The 24,675-nt window shown below is 45.2% G+C and overlaps 1 protein-coding gene across 8 annotated transcripts in view; it reads left to right on the top strand.

Moving 5' to 3' along the window:
* The window catches only part of CASK (calcium/calmodulin dependent serine protein kinase), a 1,268,764-nt gene that overhangs the window by 1,048,227 nt on the left and 195,862 nt on the right, over positions 1-24,675 (top strand). For all 8 annotated transcript variants that reach the window (XM_078658296.1, XM_078658298.1, XM_078658303.1 and 5 more), the window contains one exon: positions 11,038-11,234. In XM_078658296.1, coding sequence (XP_078514422.1) covers positions 11,038-11,234 — 197 coding nt within the window. The remainder of the gene's footprint in view (positions 1-11,037; positions 11,235-24,675) is intronic.

Below are 24,675 nucleotides of genomic sequence, written 5' to 3'. Positions count from 1 at the left end.
CTCCTGGCGCGCTGACGTCAGTTTCCTTCTTTTCCATGTACAACGCGGAATATCACCAGGCGTGAGACTGGATCCGGAAATTTTTTGCAGCAACACCTCTGCGTGCTGGGGGACGGTGTCACACGACCCCGCCCTGACGTCTTCCACGTATGTGACGTCAGCGAGGTCATATAAGTCCCTCCTGGCGCGCTGACGTCAGTTTCCTTCTTTTCCATGTACAACGCGGATCCGGAGAGAGCTCCTCTGGCCTCGCATCGGGAACAGTGTGCAATGCCTTCGGGATTTAGATCTTGTAATTCCTGTTCACGGCAAATGTCCGTGACTGACCCGCATCTTATTTGTATGTGGTGTCTGGGGAGCAGACTGGGAAGCCTGCCAACGTCTGAAGCCGAAGTCTCGGCGTGAGCACCATATGAAGCTTCTCTCGGCACGGCTGTCAGAGTCATCCCCACCCCCCGGCCTCTTCGTCGACTGCAGGTCCCTCTACTGTTCTGTTCCGCTGTCGATCGCACTCTGGGGTCCGGTGCCGTCGTTCTCCACTTGGTAAGTCTTCATCCTCACCTTCTTCTGTCGCCAGGGGCACTGGTTCCTGGAACTTTCCGGACGTGCGCTCCCGACTGTTGCCCCCCCCCCCCTCTAGCCGCTCTTTCCGGGTATGGGGGCGACTCGGCCCAAATGGAGGCTTTTGATATGGCTTTGCAGGCCTCCCTTGGGTCCTCTCCCGTTCCTTAGCGTTCTTGGAACCTCCGCTTCTTGAGGAGTCTCCGACAGACTCACCAGCGTGATCGCCCCTGTCGCCAATTGAGCCCTTGTCTCCCAGGAATGTCGGAGATGTGATGTCGTTAGCTTGGTGAGCAAAATAACGATGGATTAAACCCAGATCTGTGACTGGGGATGAATGTTTTGCCATTGTGCAACATTACGTCCATCATCTAGTGTGTTTTGTCATTAGGCCGCGGCCCAGTTGGGGCTACCTCTACGCTCCACATGGAGTCGTTAAGGCACGACCCAGCTGGGTCTCCCTCTGCGACCCACGGCACCTCTGCCGCGCCGCATAGCTCCACAGGTGGTTGCCGGTGCTCATAGCCCTGACTTGAGCACACCCCAGCCTTCTGGGCAGGCGGCCACCTGTCTGGAGCCGGGGTCGACGCCGTCACGGCACCGGAGGCTCGGCTCCGCCTCTGCTCCTTTCTCCGGAATCTGAGCCTGTTCTGGATGAGGTGAGCCGGCGCCGAAAGATTGCCTCGCCGGCCCGGCGCCCTCTCCTTCAGAGGGGGAGCTTGTCATAGTTTTGGCTCCGGACTGCGGTGTCTCGACACCGGATGCTGCAGAGTTTGCGTCTTACGAGCCACAATCGGCACCGAAACTCGTGGTTTCGGCACCGTGTCGCCGCCGAGTTCTGGACTCTTCTATAGAGACCTCCGGAGACAGTTTGGCTCCGCCCTCCCGCCCGGCGTCACTGGAGCTAGTGTTACCAGTGCCCCCTTGGAATTTGTGGAGCCTCCTCAGGACCTCCCAGATCCGGCAGGCTGTTTGCCTCCCCAGGAGCCCCGTCAGGATCTTCATTCTTCCATGAAGCCTCCTTCCATGGGGCATTGGGCATTGTGTCTAGGGAGGATCAGCTTACAACCTTTCCCCCACTGATGAGCTGTTTTCCTCTCCGCGGAGGGCTTCCGAGGCTGGTGCAGCTCTTTGCCACCCACATTTTAAATATGCAAATCCCCTCTACACCTTTGTCTGTGGACCCCTTGCATGAGGTCCTCCACCGTGGGGCTGAAAATGTGGAGCCGCTTTTGCCTTTTGAGGCTTCCCTTTATGATGCCCTCTTGGGTACCTGGGTCCGACCTGCTTCGGGTGACCCGGTGGCTCGTTCAGTTTTGCACCGCCACCACCCAGCTCCACATGATCCGGTCTATCTTTAAGTGCACCCGGATGCGCAGGGGTTTGTGTTGCAGACTGCCTTTCCTTCTCTGCCCCCTCTAATGCTTCCTCCCTCTCGAGAGTCCAGGTGGCTTGATTCATGCGGTAGGAACGTGTTTGCATCCACTAGTGCTGCCCTACGGTCCTTAAACAGTGTGTGTTTTGGCTTGGGCTACCTCTGCCCTTTGGGACTCTGCAGAGTCTTTGCTTACTGCCACCTCCGAAGGTGCTCGCGTTGATCTCCTTCACCTTATCCGGGATGGCCACGACCTTGCCGAATTCACAATCCATTGAGCCTTAGATACAGCGGATTCTTTGGGCCGAGCCATGGCGAGCTCTGTTGCCTTAAGGCATCACGTTTGGTTGCGAGATGGCATGTTGCCTGAAAATATCCGGGAGCGACTGGTTGACTTACCCTTTGATGGGGTTTTGCTCTTTGATGCTCACGCCAAGTCGGCGGTTCACTGGCTCCTGGCGGGCTTTTTATCCTCCTACTTAGGTTCTTTTAGGCCTGTCTTCTATGGTACTTTTAGATGCGCTCTGTGTTTAACATGGGCAGTTAGCCTTATGTATTCTTTTTCTGTGGTCGAGGCTGCTTACCCTTTTATTGGCATCCCTTGGATGCTTTTTGCTTTCAGCTGCCTGTTGGCCTTCTGTGGCCGTGTTCCACAGGTTGCTGTGCCCTCTGACTGTGGTATTCGGCCGGTGGCTCAGCTAAGTAATGTCATTACTGCTCGGAACTCAGTTCACGGGTTTGGTTTGTTACTACGTTCGTTTGGCCTGGCTTATTGCCCTAAGAGGATTTCACCGTTATTTGGGTAATGCATACTCTATGTGGGGAACTTGTACGCTATTATATAGCCTTGCTTATCTCACCTGGGCCTGGAGATCCTGTGGGCTCCATGCGTCGCTTGGTGGTCCTTTGTACGGTGTTCTATGGTTTTCCTTGGTGCCCTCTGCTTTCGCCATGGGCATCCATCTCCTTTAGAGGTTTCATGGTCTTCTCTTCCAAAACGGCTCCTACCTGCCCTTACTGTTCTAGTTATGGTCCGATATATACATGTTCATGCTCCTGGCTCGTTCTGTCTCTACATAATTGTATGTTTATACATTTATGTCTACATGCTGATTGCCTTGGTATCATCTTCCTATGTCGCCACCTCTTGTCGAGGCTGCGTGTCCTGCACCAATATCTTCATGTATGGGGGAGCTTTTCTGAGTTGCAAGTTGTCCATAGGTTCCTCCTTGCTTCCACTTACTGGAGTCATTTTCCAAATTGACATATGCTCCCTTTTTATTAGTGTTCGGCGCTGTACGTGTCTTTCTGGAGTGTTGGTCTTGGAATCTGAAAGAGACACGTTAGTGATAGATTCCTTACCTTAGAATATCCCCAGGCGTCAGACTGGATCCGAAAGGTTTTTTGCCAGCAGTACCCCTGCGCGTCAGTAGGTGGTGTCGTGCGGCTCCGTGTCCGTCGCTGGCGTCATAATCGCCAAGATGACATCACGGAGACTATTTAGGCGCCACCTTTGCAGGCTGACGTCAGTTCTTTCTTTTTCCACGCCACCAGGTACAGATCTGGTTAGAGCACGTACCCTAGTACCTTTTTGACTAACTTTTTTTACACTTTTGTCTCTACTTCTTATGAGTATTTGACCCCTGGTGCCATGTAGGGATGCCTAGGTTTAAATCCTGCGGGGCCTGTCACCGTACGAGGTCGGTGGCCGACCCCCATGGCGTCTATCTCTACTTTCTGGAGTGCGGCCATGACTCTCGGTCATGTTCCGACTGACTGGCCATGACTCCGAAGGCTTTGCGGGAGCGCGGTCCCGAAAGATGCTGAAGGCCAGGCAGTCCTCTCCGCGCTGTTCGTGATCCAGGGGGTCGCTGGAGGGACCGACCGCGGAGCCATCATCATCGCGGGTCCAAGTCTTCGCCCTCCGAATCAGGTAAGAGACGTCATAAGTAAAAGTCGAAGAAGCGTGTTCACTCTCTGATGTCCCCCCGTCGGTCTCCGGATGCGGACGAAGGGGCCAGGGGTCCTTCCCCTGCGGCTCTGTTGGAGCCTGGGAATACCACGGCCTACCCATCTTATCCGGGTCTGTGGACGAGTCCAGCCCAGGTGCAAGGGTTTCTTGCACCTCCTGTTCAGGCCTAAGGCTCCCGCTGGTGCGCCTTCGGACCCCGCAGTCTCTTTTGAGGGCCCTTGCTTGCCTTAAGCGCCGCCGTCTGCTCCGGACCCGGCGCCGCAAAGTCCTCCGCCGTCACCTCAGGGTCCTCTGCTGGGAGTTCCTGCCCCAGCGCCCCCTGCGGCTCCATACCCGGCGCCGCCATGGGTTCCATCTGTCCCACCTCCGCCCTTGCCAGAGTTCCCAGGCAATTTTGCTCCGGCTTGGGCCCTAATTGGGACATGGAGCCGGATCGGCACTGACCTGCGCCGGAAAGTTTTCGTCAGCAGTACCCCTGCGCATCGCTAGGCGTCGTCTGCGGCTCCGCGTCTGTCATCGGCGGCATGATCGCCGGGATGATGTCGGAGTAATTAGACACCACCCTTGCGCGCTGACGTCAGTTCTTCTTCTTTTTTCCGCGCCAGCAAGCGCAGATCCGGGAAGAGCAGTACTCCAGTCAATTTTTCACTAACTTTTTTATCACTTTTTGAGTCGACCCTCGACTCGCGGTGCCGCTAGGGATGCCTAGTTTTAAATCTTGTGAGGGCTGTCACCGCCTGATGTCGGTGACAGACCCCCACCGTCGGTGCCTTTATTGCATCGGGCCGACCATGATGACGAAATCGTGCCCCAACTGCCGGGCCTTGACCTCGAAGGCTAGACTGGAGAGGTCCCGTAAGCTGCTCGAGCTCCGGCAGTCGGCTCTGCGCTGCTTGAAGTCCCGGTCGAGGAGGAAGTCAAGAGACCCGTTGCGGAGCTGCAGTCATCGCCGCTCGACGAGCCACCACCAATCGTCGGGCTCCAAGTCCTCCGGTAAGTCGAGGCATTCGAAAAAAGAAGTCGAAGAGGCGTCATCTCTCTTCCGACTCACCCCGACGCTCGTGTGATGCGGCCGGAATTTCGGGCGACATCGCCACCGCGGCTCCATCGGAGCCGCAGATGCCGCGTCCAGATCCATACCCGCCGGTCCCTGGGCTGCACGTGACACTGGAGGAGGTCAGCACCTTCCTCACGGCCATGAGGTCACGCTTTCGTCTGTCGGAACCTGCTGAGGAGCCTTCGGGCCCCACGGGTCCGACTGGGAGCCCTAGCGGGTTGGTGGCTCCGGCCCCGAGGCCGTCTGGTGCTTCGGCCCCAGCGCCATCGACGACTCCGGTCCCGACGCCGCCGCCAGTCGACCTTACGACTCCTCCGCTGGCACCGACCCCAAGGGTGCCGCTCCCGGCGCCGTCTCCGGACGACGTCGACCCCAGTTTCAGCCCCCGTCCGGGGTCGGACCGGCGCCGATGGGTGAGGCCTTCACCCTCGACCCGGCTCCATCATTTTTACCTGATTATCAGGAGATGGATGACGAGGAAGACTGGGAGGGGTCGTGAGGACTAACCTCCTCACTGAGGTGCTCAAACCGCAGGCAAGCCCCTCTGAGCCTCTACTGCCGTTTATCGAAGCCCTCACTGACGTTCGCTGGGCATCTGGTCCAAGCCCTCCACAGGCCTCCGTGTGGATCGGAACGTGGCCCGACGCCACCGCCCGGCCCTGGGGGACCCTAGCTTTCTGTCCGTGCACCGCACCCCCGAGAGCCTGGTGATCCAGGCCTCTACGTCCCAGAGAGCATTCCCGAACGCTCCTCCGGATCGGGAATCCGAAAGGTATGGTCAATTTGGGCAGAAATTGTTCTCCTCTCTGAGTTTGGGGCTGCGGTCTGTCAACACCGCCTGCCTTTTGGACCGTTACACCCACTCTCTGTGGGATACGGTTGGGGACGTGCTGCCACAGTGTCCAGGGGAGGCCCGACCAAAGCTCGCCCAAGCCCTGGCGGAAGGGTGGGACGCAGCACGGTACTCAATTAGATGTGGACTTGACTCCACGGACTCGCTGGGTAGAGCGATTGCAACGATGGTGGCGTTTCACCGCCACGCCTGGCTGAGGTCCGCCAACTTTTCGGGGGAGTCCAGGCCTCGCTCATGGACATGCCCTTTGATGGCCGTCGCCTTTTTGGCAACAAAGCGAACAGTGCGCTTGAGCGTTTCAAGGACTCCAGGGCTACGGCCAAGTCCTTGGGCCTAGGCCAGTGCCAGCAAACTTCCGCTTTTTGCCCCTTTCGTGACCAAGGAAGGGGCGCCACCACACGTCCAGCCAGCCACAGACCGCAGAACCAGTCTCGTCGCGGACGTGGTTACCGCCGTGGCAGTGCCGGGGGACAACGGCTGGGTCAGTCCACATCCGCTCCCGCAGCATCTGCCTCTAAACCTTCCTAGTACGGCATTTCAGGCCCATTCAACGCCAGTGGGGGGGCAGGGTTCGCCATCACCTCCTCCACTGGCGCACCATCACGTCGGACAGGTGGGTGCTGCAAATCGTCCGAAGGGGCTACTCCCTCCCCTTCGAGACGACTCCTCCAGCCATGCCACCGCAGTACCACCGCATTTCGGGCGATCACTTGAAACTTCTGCAGGAGGAAGTTATGGCTCTCTTGGCCAAGGGGGCCATTGAGCGCGTTCCTGGGGCAGAAGTAGGACGTGGTTGCTATTCCCACTACTTTCTGGTACCCAAAAAGGGCAAAGGAGGCCTACGCCCTATCTTGGACCTACGGAGCGTCAACGGCTTCCTCCGGAAGGAGAAGTTCAAGATGCTGACTTTGACTCAGGTCCTAGCTGCCCTGGACCCAGGAGACTGGTTGGTAGCGTTGGACTTGCAGGATGCGTATTTCCACATCCCCGTCCTGCCGGCCCACCGGCGCTACCTGTGGTTCACGGTAGGCCACGAGCACTTTCAGTTTACTGTGCTCCCCTTCTGCCTTACCAGTGTCCCTCGGGTGTTCACGAAAGTGATGGCGGTGGTCGCAGATCATCTGCGCAGGTCAGGGGTGTCAGTCTTCCCCTACCTTGACGACTGGTTGTGGAAGGCGGGTTCACCCCAGGCAGTCGTCTCCCACCTTCAGAGGTACAATCTCTCCTCCAATAAGGAGCCTTAGATCCCATCCCTCACCATAAACAGGGCAAAGGAGTTTACTCTTTATTCTTTCTGATGCCCAAAAAGGATGGGTCACACAGACCCATTTTGGATTTCAGACTCTCAAACAAGTACATTCTTTCAGAGCACTTTCACATGGTCAGTCTTCATGATGTCATCCTACTACTGAAACCTGGCTGCACTCAACCTCAAAGACACCAATTTCAACATTACCATCCATCCGGCACATCACCAGTACCTCAGATATGTAATCAGCAGACAACATTATCAGTCCAAAGTGCTCCCCTTCGGAGTCGCTAGCACTCCCAGGGTATTCCAAGTGCCTTTCAGCCGTGGCCTCTCACCTACACTGACAAGACAACCATGTCTTCCCCTATCTGGGCAATTGATTCATCAAGAGTGCCACCTGTAAGAAATTCCAAAAACACCCTACGTTCCCCATCATCAAGAGTGCCACCTGTAAGAAATTCCAAAAACACCCTACGTTCACCATCAATCTACTTCCCGAACTAGGCTTTACTATCAACGCCTCAAAAACAAACCTCCAACCCCTCCAGAATCAACCTTCTCTGAGGCAGTTGTGAGCTCAGAGGTGGGCATGGCTAAATACCACCAGGATACAGTCGCTCATCCCTCTGTTCCAACCAGGCCAACAAGTTACAACCAGTACAGTAATGTTTCTCCTCAGCATGATGGCTTCCTGTATTTCCATAGTTTCCCCAAGTTACACATGTGCCCATTGCAGGAGTGCTTAGGGCACCAGTGTTCTCAAGTGGAGCGTCATTGGGAAGATTTAGTGTTGATGGGCCATCAAGCCTATCGTTCTTTACAGAATGTTTGGAAGTTTGGCTCTCTCCGTTGGTAAAGGACATTGTGATACTTAATTATGAACCTCTTGTAGAGAAACCAAGGCTTGTTTTTGAGCATTGTAATAGGTTACCTTTAGGTCTCATTTGCCGCAATGTAATAAAAATAGTGATCCTTCCTAAATTTGTATACCTATTTATATACCCTTTATATATCTATTAGGACCATTTCTCTATATTTAACAGCTGCTGTATTTTCTCGGAGAGAAAGGTCCGGGCCCAGATCATCTAGCAATATAAGCGCCCTTGTTGTGAAAAGTATTATTTCTAGGCTTCTCTTTGTGAGCCATGTCTCAAGTGATGATCTTTCATGAGTCCTGGTATTTATGGTCCTTATATTTTGAATCTGCGCCACGGGTACTGTTTCACGATCAATCATATTTCAAGCGTACGCACTTTAAGACCCTCCTGGTGCTTCATCAAGTTTGCCGAATCCTCAAGGATAAATTTTCAATTGCCCTTCTTACTCAGTATTTGTCTCTATTAAAACAGATTTTCCTTTTTTGTTCTTCTGATTAGTTTTTGTTAGACTGGTCTAGATAACGACTGCAATCTGTTGGTCAGGTGTTTGGGGAAATCCCTGGTTCCACCCTTCTCAGGTCTAGTCACTTAATTTGGAGTTCCGAACACCAGCTTTAAAACATTTTTTACTGATTAGAAGTGTCTTTCGTAATTAAAGATTCAGGGATGCTGAATCATATTACATATGTTGAACATTTGTGCAGAGCATGCTGCAGTGGTAGGATTAGTCAATTGTCTAAGTTTTTATTTGGGAACAGTCAGACAATACATCTGTTATAGCTTCGAAATGGACTCGTAAATTGTCAGTACAAGTGGGTATCAAAACAATCACGGAATCCCTCCAGTTGAATTATGAATTTGTGAATATATCCAGGTTGAAAGTCCATCATTTCAAGATTCTTCAAGATATCTATTATACCCCCAAATTGATTATTCAATTGGGATTGTCTAAGAAGCTGTGAATGTTTTCACTGTGGTGAGTTGGATGCAGATACTGTGCATATTGTCAGCTCATGTTGGGCACTGCATTATTAATGGAAAGAGGTTTTTTGATGAGATCTCCAGGATTATTCGAAGTTCTATTTTTCCATCGCCTCAGCTGATTATTCCTGGTACTTTAGGGGAAGTTTCCCTGGAAGTGAAAGGTATTACATTCTTTATGATCTCAACTGCAAGGATCCTAGTTGCAAGACATTGGCTACGACCAAACGCACCATTGGTTATCAGTTGGTATAAGTAGTTCATTTATATATATGGGTTTGAGCTGGCCCCCGTCAAGAGGAATCCCGCAAATAAATATGTAAGGCAAGGCAGATGTTGGCCCGAGTGGATATATACGCAGTGACCGGTAAATGTAGGGGTCACTCAGGTTTTGGATTAATTAGTGGCTCACCTCTTTTACATTTTTGTCAGATTTTTTTCTCTTCTGTTATACAGTGTTACCATTGTGCTACACTAATGGTGTAAAAGTGTTCAGCACATCAATAAAAATGTATAAAAAGACAAAAAAATGTATATTATGAAATGTCTTGCTTACTCAAATTACCAGTCTGTCAGGAGGAAAGGCAAGAGTAGTACATCTCCAGACTGTGCACAGGAAATCCATTTTTTTCACAGCACACAACCAAGAGAGAGTCAAGTAATCCTGAGATAGACAAAAGCTAGGAAAAGAATGAGAGCAAACATACAGACAACCTCAGCAGAGGATTAAACACTGATGGACTGGAATGATTGAAAAAGATTCAGAAGCTCCAAATAAGCAATCTCAATAAAGATACCATGCCTCTGAAATCAAGTAAAGGAGTAGATAAAACAAGCAACCCAGTCATTGGCTAGGCCAGCAAGAAGATAACCAACCTCCCACATTACCAAAGATCTTTACTACTTTTGTACATCCAAAGGAATTATTTGACTTTGGTTGTTGCAGAGTACAGAATGTAAGAAAAAATAAAATTGTTGCAAATGACAAAATGTGGAGCTTTTAGTATGAAGTGTCAACATGCCTCTTCAACAAGAAACTCGATTTTGAAATGCCAAATCGCTTCTGGCACACAATCTACATGCAAAGAGTTATTATTTTCCTTTGTCTGAAAAGAATTATGTCACAATTTAAAACACAAAATAATTGTAAATGTAAATTGATACTTGTATAGCGCACTACTCACCCGCAAGGGTCTCAAGGCGCTTGTACGAATACCGCTGTGGAACCCATCCTGGCTTTCCCTGTGAGGTGTCCACTCCTGGGCACCCCCAAGGTGGAGGCCAGGCATCCTTAGCGTTGTGGGGGCCGTTGTGGAGATTAAGCAAGCTATTGCCCAGAGTTACAGAGTGGGACTCCATGATTGGAATAGGCACTGAGGCGAGAATTGTCAGGTCCGTGGAATTTTGAGCCCAAGACCCGCCGAGGCGGGGAATTGAACCCTGGTCCCGGGCTAGACCTCTGCATCAGGGTCTGCCGCTCTAACCATTGAGCCACACTTCTCCATGCATAATTTCATTACCATGAAAAGAAAGCCAATTATTCACGAAAACTGTAGCAGGCTATAAACATGTGTTCAGTGAATCAGCTATACTGGCCCCTACACTTATGTTAACACGACTCTTCCTGCCACCAAAGGGACTTCACAAAAAAACTTGAATGCGTGTCAGCCACATATCACACTTCAAATCATACTATATTATTAACAGTTTCGCGATGAAAAGGCTGCTCAGAGAAAGATACGCCTATGAAGACCCAGCCAAGAAAGAGGACCCTTCTGTCTTCCTTCTCAAATGCTTATCCATGAAATATCTGCCGTCCTTACTTGACATTCCAGTTTCGGAGAATGACTCCAGTGATGGCATACCAGCCTCCCTCGGTTTTGGTTGAAATATGTTACACTATCCTTTTGAAGTCACTTGAAAACAGAGTTTAGATCCATTTTGTTCATCTTTCTTTTTCCTCTTTGTTTCCCCTCTATGTTTCCCCTCTATGCTACATCATTTCATTTCCTCTCACCTGGCATGCTAGTTTAAATTAGATCTAGTCTTCAATTGTTCTCCAAATATTTCAAATATTAGTTTATTTTGAAAACATCTCTCTTTTCTAGATATATGTAAGGGCACAATTCGAATATGATCCAGCAAAAGATGACCTCATACCCTGCAAAGAAGCTGGCATCAGATTTAGAGTGGGCGATATAATCCAGATCATTAGTAAGGATGATCATAATTGGTGGCAGGGTAAACTGGAAAACTCGAAAAACGGTACAGCAGGCCTCATTCCTTCGCCTGAGCTTCAAGAATGGTAAGCCGTGTCCTAAATAAGCTACAAATTCTCAATCAACATTTCCATATGGGCAGTGTATTTCATTTTCTCTTATTTGTTATTTTATCATAGTCTACCAAACATAGAGTTTGCTCGTTATTTGTTGAAGTTGTGCTCAGTTTAACTCAAAAATGATATGCTCTGACCTTCTAGCTGTGTTTTTACCTACAGTATGCTCCCCAATGTATCAAATATATCCCTACTAACCTGTCTAGTCATGTCCCAAAAGCTTCCTCTCTGGATCTTCCCCTATCACAGTGATGCAGACCCTATACTGCGTTGTTTTCTAGGGCATGTAGAAATGTAAAAAGTTAGTACTTCCTTACGGTGACTATCTTATGAAAGCTATTTTCATTATAGAAAGGCTAGCTGTCTCTTAGAGAAACACTGGTAAGTAATAGTAAGTACTAATACTGTATCTTGGGAAAGGGGTCACCTAGAAATATCATTAAATCACTGTTTTAATAGTTATTAACACCCTATTCAATAGTGGAGTAGGACTTTTAATAAATATTAACTAAAAGTCAACTTTTAGAGCAGGTGTCTACCAACAGTCGATTGGGAGTGACCAGTAGCTCCTAGACACCTTCTGAGTAGCTGGCAGCCGTGAGTTTGTTTGAACATTCACAGGTTCTGATTTTTCATTTAAGTTTAAGGGAAGGCTGTGTTTTCTTTACATTATCATCAGGCTGCAGATAGCAGAGCCTGATAATGAGCATTGCTCTGTCAGATTTATGGGCTTGGCTAGGGAACAGAGGTGAAGAACTGAAGCGCTGAAGTATTTAACTCTTAAATAGAAAACCTTGTTGACTCAATATTGGAGCGCGAGAACAAAATCATGTTTATTAATGCTTTCAAATTGGAGAAAATTCAAATGAAGTTATTTTAATAATTAACTCATCGTTTTATTTTTCTCCCATTTCAAACTTTTGCATTTACAAGCAGCAGGCCTTTTGCTCCTAGTGGCTAGTAGACACTGTGCCATATTTATAACTGAAAAATAGTAATTGTTTTAAATGGGAGAAAAACCTTTAATATGAAACATCAAGGACCTGATTTAGATTTCAGCGGACGGGTTACTCAGTCACAAGGGTGGCGGATATCCCGTCTGCTGAAATATAAATCCCGTAATATACGATGGGATTTATATATCGACGTACAGGATATCTGTCACTGTTGTGACAGAGTAACCCGTCTGCCGAAATCTGAATCAGACCCTTAGTCGTAATGTTTTTCACCACTTTCAATTAAGTCAAGTACGTCTCAATGTTTTATGAAGCATGTGTCTACATTTATAATTCCTCCCATTTACACAGATGTATTTTTCTTTTTTATTAATGTGGCACCATGTCTACAGGCCACTGGGCGCAAAATGCCTGGTGTTTGTAAATTTGGCACTTGGAAATGGGAGACTATGTAAATGAGTTTCATGGGATCTATATAAACACAGTTAACTCTTCAGTTTCATTTTATTGTCACAGTGCCATATTTATAAGTGAAAAATACAGCCATTATATTAAGTGGGAGAAATGTAAAGTGCAGAAACATTTTTCCATAACCTTAACATTTTTGCAGAATATTTTTCTGCACTTTAAATTTCTCCCATTTAAAAAACAAAAATTTTTGTGTTATACATGTAATAGTAAAAAAATGGAGGGGGTGTGGCACACCTGGGGTGTAGTAAAAGTTCAAATGGGTAATCTCCGAAAAGAGGTTAACACGTTTTTGGGGCGCCTCAGGAATGGTCCCTTCTGGCTGGTGAGGGACTTTAGTGTAAATACTAGTGTTGAGTAGGTGTGGGAATACCCACACTGGTTCCTGTTGGTGCTCCTATGGAGGCACAAAGGACCTCCGGATTTTTGTCTAAATTAATCCAATTTAAAGATCCGATCAGTTCATCGAGAAATTTGCTTTATTCATGCAAGTCATATATTGTACTCATAATGACATGGAATCATAATTGTTCACGTTTATCCATCAAAGTTCAGAAATCCCAATGCATTTCGGGACAATGATCCCTTCATCAGGGGACTTAGTGTGGAACTGTGGAGGAAACAAACACTATTTTAGGAAATGGACGTAACCCGAAAATTAAATAAATGAGATTAAATAAATATGAAGGTGGAACATGAGACCGAAATTAAAAGGGTGATTTAATATGGTAAAAACCGAAGGCACGAAGTAGAACTTTGTGATAAAGAAATGAATGAAGACTGTGAGACTTGGTGCGATGGGAGAGACTGTACAGCTGGACCTGCACGTGATTTTACATAAGTGCATCAAAGAGCAATTACGGGCAGAGGAAAATAAAGTGGAAACTGGGTGCGGTGAAAAAGACTGTAGAACGTGGCTTGCAATGGCGAAATGGTTTTAACTCGATCCATGCAAAAATCGAGCTGTGCTGAAACATGTGAACTGTGGGCGGTACAAAATGGGTGAAGGAAAAAGGAGTAGAGGATCAAGAATACAAGTAGACACCCAGACTGTGTACGTGAAGTAAACCGAGAAGACCCGGGTCACACCCGCGTAGAAAATTAAAGTTCTCACCGAAGTGTGTTGAGAAGCCGCGTTCAATGGCGGAAGTCAGACGGAATCGTTGCATCAGAGGATGATGCTATTAGAAGACACCCAGTAAACATAGAGACGAGACTAAAAAGTGCGCGCAGAGTGGCGTGTGGGATATGAAACATGGTAAAATCACGAGGATGGTAACGAAAATAACCAAAGAATAATAAAGCTAATGAGATTGAAAGAATTAAGTTGAAAACGAAAAGTGATGAATTAAAACTAAACATATGGTATATTATGGTATATTAGCATAGAGTCAACGGGACACGAAAGTGTCGACCATCTTGGGTAGGGAAAATGTGTGGGAAGGAAAAACTGAAAGGAATAGGTAAATGCGTTCGGAGACAATAACACTGTGAATGATAGCATTAAATGAACACTGAAAGAAGTAGAGGAAAGAAAAGGTAATAAAAAGAAAGTAGACAAGGATACTGGAGAAGAGTGCATACAGAAGGGTAGGGAAAATGTGTAGGTCGGCAGAAAGAAAGAAGTATAGGAAAGAAAAAACTGAAAGGGATAGATAAATGCATTCGGAGACAATAACACTACAAATGATAGCATTGAATGAACCCAGAAAGGAGTAGAGAGAAGTAAGGGTAATGAAAAGAGAGTAGAAAAGGATACTAGACAAGAGTGCATACAGGAGACAAGATTGTCAGACGAGAACAGGTTTAAAGGAAACAACTGTATTCAATCCGTTCACTGAGTCCTTTTGGTTGGCACGAGTCCAACAGCTTTATCCAGAAGAGCTCACGTTGAAGTAATTTTTTGTGATTGTCTATGCCAGATCTCTTAGGGACAACCTCCAGTAGAAGGAACCTTAGTTGGCTGATGTAATGTAGAGATGAAATGAAGTGAGCAGCTAGGGGAGATTTTAAGATCTTGTTTCTGATTGTGCTTTTATGCTCTGTGAGACGAACTTTGATTTTTCTTTCAGTTTTTCCCACGTAGGGTAAGCCACAAGGGCACTTTAATAGGTAGACCAAATTCATGGAATCACACGTTGCGTTCGTTTTTAGTTTGATCTGATTTCCAGACAGAGGATGATTGATGGAACTTCCTTTGATAATGTTGTTGCAGTGACTGCAATTGTGACATGGGTTGGTGCCAGAGAAAACGGTGTCCAACGGTTCAAATTTGCGTTCCAATAGATTTTTTAAGTTGTTCGCTCTTTGGTAAGCAAACAAAGGAGTCCCATTGAATATGCCATGGAAGTCAGGTTCGAATTGGATCATCTGCCAGTTCTTTAAGATGATGTTCTTAATTGCAGAACTTCTGGAAGAGTACCTGGAAACAAATACCGGTCTTTCACTGTTCTTGGTACTGGTGCAAGGGTGTAAGAGATCATGTCTGTTCCTAGACTTGATACGGTCTCGCGCTGCTTGCAGGGTAAATTCAGGGTATTTTCTCTCCCTGTATTTTTGCAAAATGTTCTTTTCTGTTTCAAGATATTCCTCTGGTTCTGAACAGATCCTTTTGGCCTTTGTCAATTGGGAAAAGGGTAGGTGTTTTTTTAAAGGAGTTGGATGGCAACTGGTGTACATGAGGGCGTTATTCCGATCAGTGGCTTTCACAAACAGTGAAATTTTTAAGTTGACATTGTCAAGAGTCACAAGAATGTCCAAGAAAGGTAAGCATTTGGTGTCTGCACTGTATGTAAAACGAATGTGATCATCCACACCGTTGATGTGGGAAATGAATTTAGGAATCTCTTCCGGTAATCCTGCCCAAATTAAAAAAAAATTCATCTATGTATCGCCAGTACAATTCAATCTTGTTCGACCAATGGGCATTATTCAAAATGTGATCAAGTTCCAGACGATGCATAAACAAATTTGCGTAGCTGGGAGCTGCGCAGTTGCCCATTGAAGTATCCACTAGCTGCATGAAGAACTCGTCATTCCAAATAAAATAGCTATGGTATAGCGTAAATTGCATAAGCTCCAGTAGTAACACTTTAAGGTCATCTTTCATGGAATATGAAAGTAAAAAGGATTCCAAAGCTTCGATGCCCCTGTTGTGTGATATGGAGGTGTACAGAGCACACACGTCAAAGGTAACCAAAGTGTGTGGGATAGTTGGATTTAAAGTCACTTTTTATAATTGGTTCAGAAAATCGGTAGAATCACGAATATATGTTGACATGTTGTTCACGATGGGCTGAAGGTACATATCCATAAACTTCCCGGTAGGTTCGTGGATTGAGTTCCTGGTAGACACCATAGGCCGGAACGGCGGTTGGTGTACATTTTTGTGGATTTTTGGCAGCATGTGAATGCTGGAACATTTAGGATGAGGATGGATCAGATATTTCAAATCTTTTTGGTTAATGGTTCCCATTTCCATGGTCTTTTCCAAAATGGTCTTCAAGATCTTCAGGAAAGTATCAGTCAGATCTGAAATCAATTTCATGTACAGTTCTTTGTCATTTACATGGCGGTCACACTTTCTTGGTAGAACGTCTGGTCTAAGACGACCACGGCTCCCCCTTTGTCGGCCTTACAACAGACGATTTTCATGTTATTGGTAATTTCTCTGAGGGCTCTTGATTCTCTAGTGTTGAAATCGCTGATCTTGGGAGGGGTTTTGTTGCATCCAATGAGGACAGGATCAGCTTTGTAGGTTAATGTAGATTTATTCTTAAAAACAAGTACAGCTCTCAAACTGCCAGAGTGTCACTCTGTCAAGCTCCAGTCTCAACTGAGCAGCTCTAGAGCCTAAACATTCCAATATTGCTAAGCAACAATGACATAGAAAGGAGAGGCTTAAGGGAGAGGTTAAGGGTTGTACATTTTAAAAGACAACACTAAAATATACTAAATAAACATTAGGGCAAATAAACTGAATAAAACTAAAGTAAGGGATATAACACACCTCCTCACCTGTAAAAACAAAACTTAAGTTACATAATCATCAAGATATTTTGGAGTAGCTCTCAGCCTGGAACTGACTCTAACGGAAGAGTCATTTGAGACAAGCCCAGGACCATCCAAAATATCATCAGAAACAGAGAAATCATTACTTACGGGAATTGCAATATCAGAAAAGGAGAAAGGAACACTTGAAACTGTATTATAAGAATCTTTAACAGATTGTAACAACGGACCAGAATCGGAGGTTTTTGCGGACTTACTACTAACAATTTTAGCAATACGTCTGTTGCTCCACCATCTCCCACCTGAAACCATGACAGAATGTTTACCAACTTTGACAATGGTAGTCTCCGGATAAAATCTTGACCCCTTGACTTTACCTGGTCTCCTTATTCTAACTTTATCTCCAACAGAAAAGCATTCATTCTTGACATGTTTACTGTCATCATATCTGATTTTGGACCTGATTTGAGAATTCTCAACCCTGTCCCTAACTGCATCCAAATCAAAAGAACTCCCCCCAGGCCTAGTTTTACTGACCACCCATTCAGGAGACAATTCGTTAAAGGATTCTCTCCCACGCAACATGGCAAACGGAGTGATGCCCGTGGTAGAGTGAGGAGTGTTATTATATGACCACACTCTATCACTCACAACATCTTGTATAGTTTGTCCAGAAGAGATAGCAAGTTGAACAGAATCTTTTAAAATGCGGTTCACCCTTTCCACTAAACCATTACCTTGTGGACTGTATAAAGCAGTGGTCAAATGTTTTATTCCATGATTGTTCAAAACATCTCTCATGTTGTGTGAAACAAACTGCACTCCATTGTCTGAAACAATATAGCCAGGGATTCCCTCTGATCTAAATAATTTGGTCAAAAATCTGATCACATTTTCGGTATTGGGATCCTTCATGAACTTGAAAGACACCCATTTGGAGTGATAATCTACAACGGTTAAGATAAACCTAAAACCTTGGTTTAAACCGCCAATTGGTCCCAAAAAATCTATGCCAAGTTTCACCCAGGGGTTTTCAGGAAATTTTACTGGAGACAAAGGAGAATTGACTGTGCGTAAAGATTTTTCAGCATGAGAACATTCAACACAGTTGTTCAACAATGTTTCAACAGAAACATCCATGCCCGGCCACCAGTAATGTAATCTCAGTCTTTTCTTTGTACTGGTAATTCCTCCATGTCCCTTGTGAGCCAAAGCAACCACTTTGTCTCTAATAGACATAGGAGGAACAAGTAAAGACCCTCTCATAACAAGATTTCCCTCAAGGCTCAATTCGTCTTTGACTTTAGAGAAAGGAATCATGTTCTTATCAATTTGACTTTCTCTCGGCCAACCATCAGATATCAATTTTTTTAAGAGAATCTGAGAATTATCACATTCAGAGGCTCGCAGCCAGTCAGAATTAGAAATGACTCCTTCAGTTAACTTTAGGCCATCAACCAAACTTTCTACCACCTCTTTATCATCAAGGATGGATTCATCCTCTGAGATATTCACAGGACATCTTGATAAAAAATCTGCTTTAAAGTTTTTTCCTCCAGGAATGTGTCTCATTGAAAAATTAAAATCATACAGCTTAGAAAATAGGCGGACTAATCTGGGACTTGCATTTCTTAAACCTTTGTCATTCCAGATGAAGATGAGAGGTTTGTGATCAGATATAAGTACAAATTCTTTGCCCCATACATAAGTAGAAAAGTGTTTGACACCCCAGACACACGCAAGGGACTCCTTCTCTATGGTGCTATAGTTTTTTCCTGAAGACGAAAGCTGTCTAGAAGCAAACGCAATTATATTTTCATTCCCGTTGTCCAACTGACTAAGTATGGCACCCAGACCAGTGTTACTAGCATCAACAGTGATGTAAGATGATAAATCTTCATTGAAAGGCTTAAGTGCAGGAGCAGAAATGCTCAAATCCTTCAATTTCTCAAATGCTGAATTTTGGTCATTACCCCATACATATCTAACCTTGTTCCTAGTTAACAGTCTTAAAGGTTCACTGACCAAAGCAAAATTCTGTACAAACCTTGAATAAAATTCACTCAATCCTAAAAACAATCTTAATGAATCCTTATTGGATGGTTGAGCACACTCTCGAATAGCTTTAAGTAAGTCTTGTTTAGGACTAATGCCTTCATGAGAAATGACATGACCTAAATACTCTACTTCACTAAGTAAAAACGTGCACTTCTGTTTTTTACAGTCATGTTTGTTCAAAATACTTAAAACTTGATCCAACTTATTCAGATGTTCTTGAACAGTATTGGTGGAAATTAATATGTCGTCTTGGTAAGCCAACACATCCTTTACATTACCAAAAAGTTGTGACATTAATTTTTGAAAGACTGATGCGGCTGACGCTAGGCCAAAGAGCAGTCTTAAGAATCTATAAGGACCGAATGGAGTGTTGAAAGCGGTGAGATCTTTAGATTCATCATTCAGTTCGATTTGATGGTATGCTGCTCTCAAATCTATCGTAGAGAATACTTTAGTACCCTTAAGTTGAGCAAGCATGTCCTGAATGTGAGGCAAAGGAAAACAATCAATCTGAATGTTCATCTTTAAAGATCTAAGGTCAATGCAGAGCCTAATTTCATCACTATTCTTTTTACGAGCGACGACAATTGGGGAAATCCATAATGACGAATTAATCTGCTCAATTACACCTTCATTGCATAATTGATCAAGATGGGTTTTAAGTCTATCCCTAATGCTTAGAGGAACATGTCTGACCTTATGAATTACAGGAATTGCATCTGATTTTAGTATTATCTTATGTTCGTAACCTTTGACTGAGCCCAATTTATCAGAAAAGACACCCTGATGTTTATTAATGATGGTGTCTAACGAAAGGTGATCTAAAGTAACAGAATTGACATTTTCATAACGATCCAAAGAAATAGGATTATTGGTACCTGGTCTCAAAACCATTTTAAATTTTCCTTGGTCTTTCCAACCTAGGATTTTGTATCCTTTTTTTGAAACATAAATTTTTGTGTCAATGGTTCTGTCCTCAAAGGTGATATTATCAAAAAAATATCCCATCATTTCAATTTCAATATCATTGAACGCCACTGTATGTATATCAGGTGGTAATAAATCAATCCCAACCCATTCTGTAAAGAAAAATACATCTGGAATAATAGTAACTGGAGAACCAGAATCAACTGTAACTTTGACAGAAACTTTTTCTATTATAACATCACAAACAGGATCACCACTATCTGAATCTTGTTGTGAACTAATTATGTCCACAGATAGTAATATGTTGTTTACAGATTTCTCCCCAGTTATTAAATTTACTTCAGTGGGATTCTCTGTTATAACACACATTGTTTTAGCTTTAAACTTTCAAACTGAATTAAAGTGACCAATTTTTTTACAATTAGTGCACTGCTTTTTTAAAGCTGGGCAAGTTGGAGAATTAGCAAGATGGGATTTTGAACCACATCTGAAACATTGAAGAGATTTATCAGATCTTTTCCATTCAGTCTTGTTAGAAGCTTTGTCTTTTTCTCGTTGTGAAGTCGGTTGTGAAGTTTGTTGAGAAATTTTGTTGACTGTTTCTGAAATAGAAGGTTTATTATCGCTAAGTTCTTTAGAAGCTGAAACTGATCTTTCAATGCCTCTTGCAATTTCTAAAGTCTCCGTAAGTGATGGGTTTCTACAACAGAGGATCCGTTTCTGAACTTCGTTAGAATGACAATTGACAACTAGTTGATCTCTTAAATATTGGTCAATAGGACCTTCAAATTCACAAGAAGCTGCTAACTCTTAATTCTGCCAAAAAGGTATCAATATTCTCATGTTCTCTTTGTTTCCGAGTATAAAATTTGTGTCTTTCAACTATTATGCTAGGTTCGTCAATAAAATGTTTTTCTAACCTGAGAACTGCTTCTGTGTATTCATTCCAATCATCAGAGGGTGGACGAATAATTTTGGGTTGATGGTCAAAAATTCTCTGACCTTCTGCTCCTAAAGCATTATATAACATAGCATTTTTCCGCATTGGAGGAAATTTGATGCCATCAATAGCTATAACATAACTGTTGAAAGATTTATACCATTGTGTCCATTTTATTTTAGGGCATCCTGGTTCTGGAAGGAAAGGAGGAGGAAGAATAGCAGTTTGCATTGTCATAACAATTATAAATAGAGAAATATATAAATATAGAAATTAATGCGAATAATAAACAATTCAAAGAACAATAACGATAAATTGAGATTTAACTTAGCTGTGCCTATCAGAGTGAAGGCAATGAATAAATGTTCAAGGATATTGAAGCTGTGCACATCAGCGAATGCACTATGGAGTTGTTGTGTTCATCATCGTGACAAAGATGAGGAAAATGCCGATGTAACAACTGTGCACATCAGTGCATGCAGAAAGGAGTTGCTGTGCCTGTCAGCGTGAAGGCATAATAAGTGAAAATCGTAGCCGTGCAGATCAGCGTACAGTGTGGAAAAGTTGTATGAAGTTAGTTTGTGGTGAATAATATGTTGTAATCGTTTCGGTAGTTTGTAATTTAGACGAAGGAAATCTGCACGTTGAAGATTTGCGTGAATGAAAGTTGACCTTGGTTGCTAGGCTGCAGTCAAAATGGCGGTGACGTTACGTGAAAGGTGACGTTGTAACGTGAAGAGCGTGCAGCCGTGATGACGTGGATGACGAAGGAAGGCTACGGAGAGAATGGCTTCGTATCGTAGAGAGGATTCTAGCAGCGCTGGTGGAAAAGACGTCAGGGGATTCTGAAATGGACCGGTAGGCGTTGGCAATGAATTTTTAAATGTCGCTTCGATGTCCAAGGTTGAAGCGTGTAGGCAAGGAATTTTAGGTTTAATTAGTACATAAATTTAGTAAAATCGAGGGTAATGAGTAGTAGCTGTATGGAGGACATACAGTTAAAATTGAATGAAGAGTCTTATCTATCACAAAAATCAAATTGAAAATGATAGAGGAACGATGGATAAGTCAAAAGGTTTGAAAAAATTTCAAAGATAAGTAAATCTATGAGCCTGTCATTGAAAACAATAATTATGACAAAATTGACGATAGGATATGAAAGTATGGAGGCTCCTATTCGAAAATAGAAATTACTTATCTTAAAGACTTATCTTGGTTGAGTCTTGAAGTTTCTTTTAAGTTCTTGAATTTCATTTATCTTGGTTGAGTCTTCATATTGTATCAAATAAAGTAGTAGTTGAAGAGGAGGGCACTGTAGTCTGGCAGTTGTGTATAAATCTTGGTAGGGTTGAAAGTCTTTGGTTTGATGTGGGTCCAAAGAGGGCTGTCTTGACCACCTCGTCGCCAGATTTATGTTGCATCCAATGAGGACATGATCAGCTTTGTAGGTTAATGTAGATTTATTCTTAAAAACAAGTACAGCTCTCAAACTGCCAGAGTGTCACTCTGTCAAGCTCCAGTCTCAACTGAGCAGCTCTAGAGCCTAAACATTCCAATATTGCTAAGCAACAATGACATAGAAAGGAGAGGCTTAAGGGAGAGGTTAAGGGTTGTACATTTTAAAAGACAACACTAAAATATACTAAATAAACATTAGGGCAAATAAACTGAATAAAACTAAAGTAAGGGATATAACAGGTTTTTTTTAAATTCTCTTTCAATGCTTTCAGGCATATTTCCAACGAAGACAACAAAGACCTTTCAACAATCCTTCATCGGATGAGGCCAGCTCTTCTGATGGATCAGCAACCCAAAGAAGTGGCCAATCGATGGGCAGACCACAGAGAACGGCCCCCCATGACAAAGGGGGTGAAAGCACCATTCAGACAATTCCCACCAGTTCTGGTGTTCCTTTTTTAGAGAAAGGCCCAACCGTCACCGTAGAACCAGGAGGGGCAGAAGCCGTAGCCACAGCAACAACGTCGTCTATAGCTCAAGCAACGAGGAGCAAAAGAACATAGTTATCAACATTTCGAAAGTATCCTTGTCTAAAAATCAATTGAATGTTTTACAAAAAGGGATATCTTTTGTCCCCACTTACCACTCCAACGAACTTGAGATGGAAATGTGCTTATTCAAGTTCATGCGTAATCTACGATTACGTCACTTCTTCACCAACGTGAACCCTCCTATTGGTCCTCCTACTGAACACACTTGTAAAGAATTGAGAAGTAAGAGCTCTTTCATGGCTCCCGTAAGCCACAAGAGTTTTGACTCATATGAGACCATAACCCTGAAATTTGTTTTTGCTCTCCCCTGAGGCGAAAAGCCGGGGGAATCTTCCTCTACCTGTTACACCTGATAATTTACACTCGTCGCTGACTTACAAACGACCGATTTTAAAAATTGTAAAATATTTTTAAAGTGCTTTTTAAACGTTATCATACCTCGTGGGTGAGATTGCTTCACCAGAGGTCTTCGTGTAGTCGCCAGGCAAAGCGCGCTGCTACCAGGCGCCCTGACCTCACCTGACCCTCCCGAGGCGCCATCTTGGAGAGGGAAGGTCAGCGCTGCAGTGGCTAGAACCCTCCCGCCCTCCCAGGATACTTAAGGCAGGGCCAGGGTTTGTACAGGTAATTTGTTTTTGCTCTCCCCTGAGGCGAAAAGCCGGGGGAATCTTCCTCTACCTGTTACACCTGATAATTTACACTCGTCGCTGACTTACAAACGACCGATTTTAAAAATTGTAAAATATTTTAAAAGTGCTTTTTAAACGTTATCATACCTCGTGGGTGAGATTGCTTCACCAGAGGTCTTCGTGTAGTCGCCAGGCAAAGCGCGCTGCTACCAGGCGCCCTGACCTCACCTGACCCTCCCGAGGCGCCATCTTGGAGAGGGAAGGTCAGCGCTGCAGTGGCTAGAACCCTCCCGCCCTCCCAGGATACTTAAGGCAGGGCCAGGGTTTGTACAGGTAATTTGTTTTTGCTCTCCCCTGAGGCGAAAAGCCAGGGGAATCTTCCTCTACCTGTTACACCTGATAATTTACACTCGTCGCTGACTTATAAACGACCGATTTTAAAAATTGTAAAATATTTTAAAAGTGCTTTTTAAACGTTATCATACCTCGTGGGTGAGATTGCTTCACCAGAGGTCTTCGTGTAGTCGCCAGGCAAAGCGCGCTGCTACCAGGCGCCCTGACCTCACCTGACCCTCCCGAGGCGCCATCTTGGAGAGGGAAGGTCAGCGCTGCAGTGGCTAGAACCCTCCCGCCCTCCCAGGATACTTAAGGCAGGGCCAGGGTTTGTACAGGTAATTTGTTTTTGCTCTCCCCTGAGGCGAAAAGCCGGGGGAATCTTCCTCTACCTGTTACACCTGATAATTTACACTCGTCGCTGACTTACAAACGACCGATTTTAAAAATTGTAAAATATTTTAAAAGTGCTTTTTAAACGTTATCATACCTCGTGGGTGAGATTGCTTCACCAGAGGTCTTCGTGTAGTCGCCAGGCAAAGCGCGCTGCTACCAGGCGCCCTGACCTCACCTGACCCTCCCGAGGCGCCATCTTGGAGAGGGAAGGTCAGCGCTGCAGTGGCTAGAACCCTCCCACCCTCCTCTGCCCAACCACGAATAAAAACATGGCACCATCCCGTCCGCGCAGCGGGCGAGCGCAGCGGGCGCGCCAAAGGCAAGCCCGTCTGCGCCCGTCTGCGCCGGGACCGGGCCGAGGGCCACGACCCCTGGCCCAAATCCTAAAGATCCCCGTAGGGCTTACCCAGAGGACGTTCTTCGTAATCTGAGACCACCAATGAACTATGCCTGTGCCACATTCGATTTCTGTAAAACGCCTAACAAAGTCGAAAGATGTTGTCCCTACTGCCACTTCACGACATCGAATCAAGGCGAGAAGAACCTCCCAAAACAACATCCTGAACCTAATAATGTTGCCAAAGCCCTCATTAATGCACGGTCCCTATGTAAACATAGCCAGGAAATCGCGGACATGATAACAGATTTTCAGTTAGACATACTTTTCATCACAGAGACATGGAC

Source organism: Lissotriton helveticus, chromosome 8 (genome assembly GCF_964261635.1).
Source record: "Lissotriton helveticus chromosome 8, aLisHel1.1, whole genome shotgun sequence".
Lineage (NCBI taxonomy): Eukaryota > Metazoa > Chordata > Amphibia > Caudata > Salamandridae > Lissotriton > Lissotriton helveticus.
The sequence above is the reverse complement of the archived record's forward strand: the minus strand, read 5'-3'. Positions and strand labels throughout refer to the sequence as shown.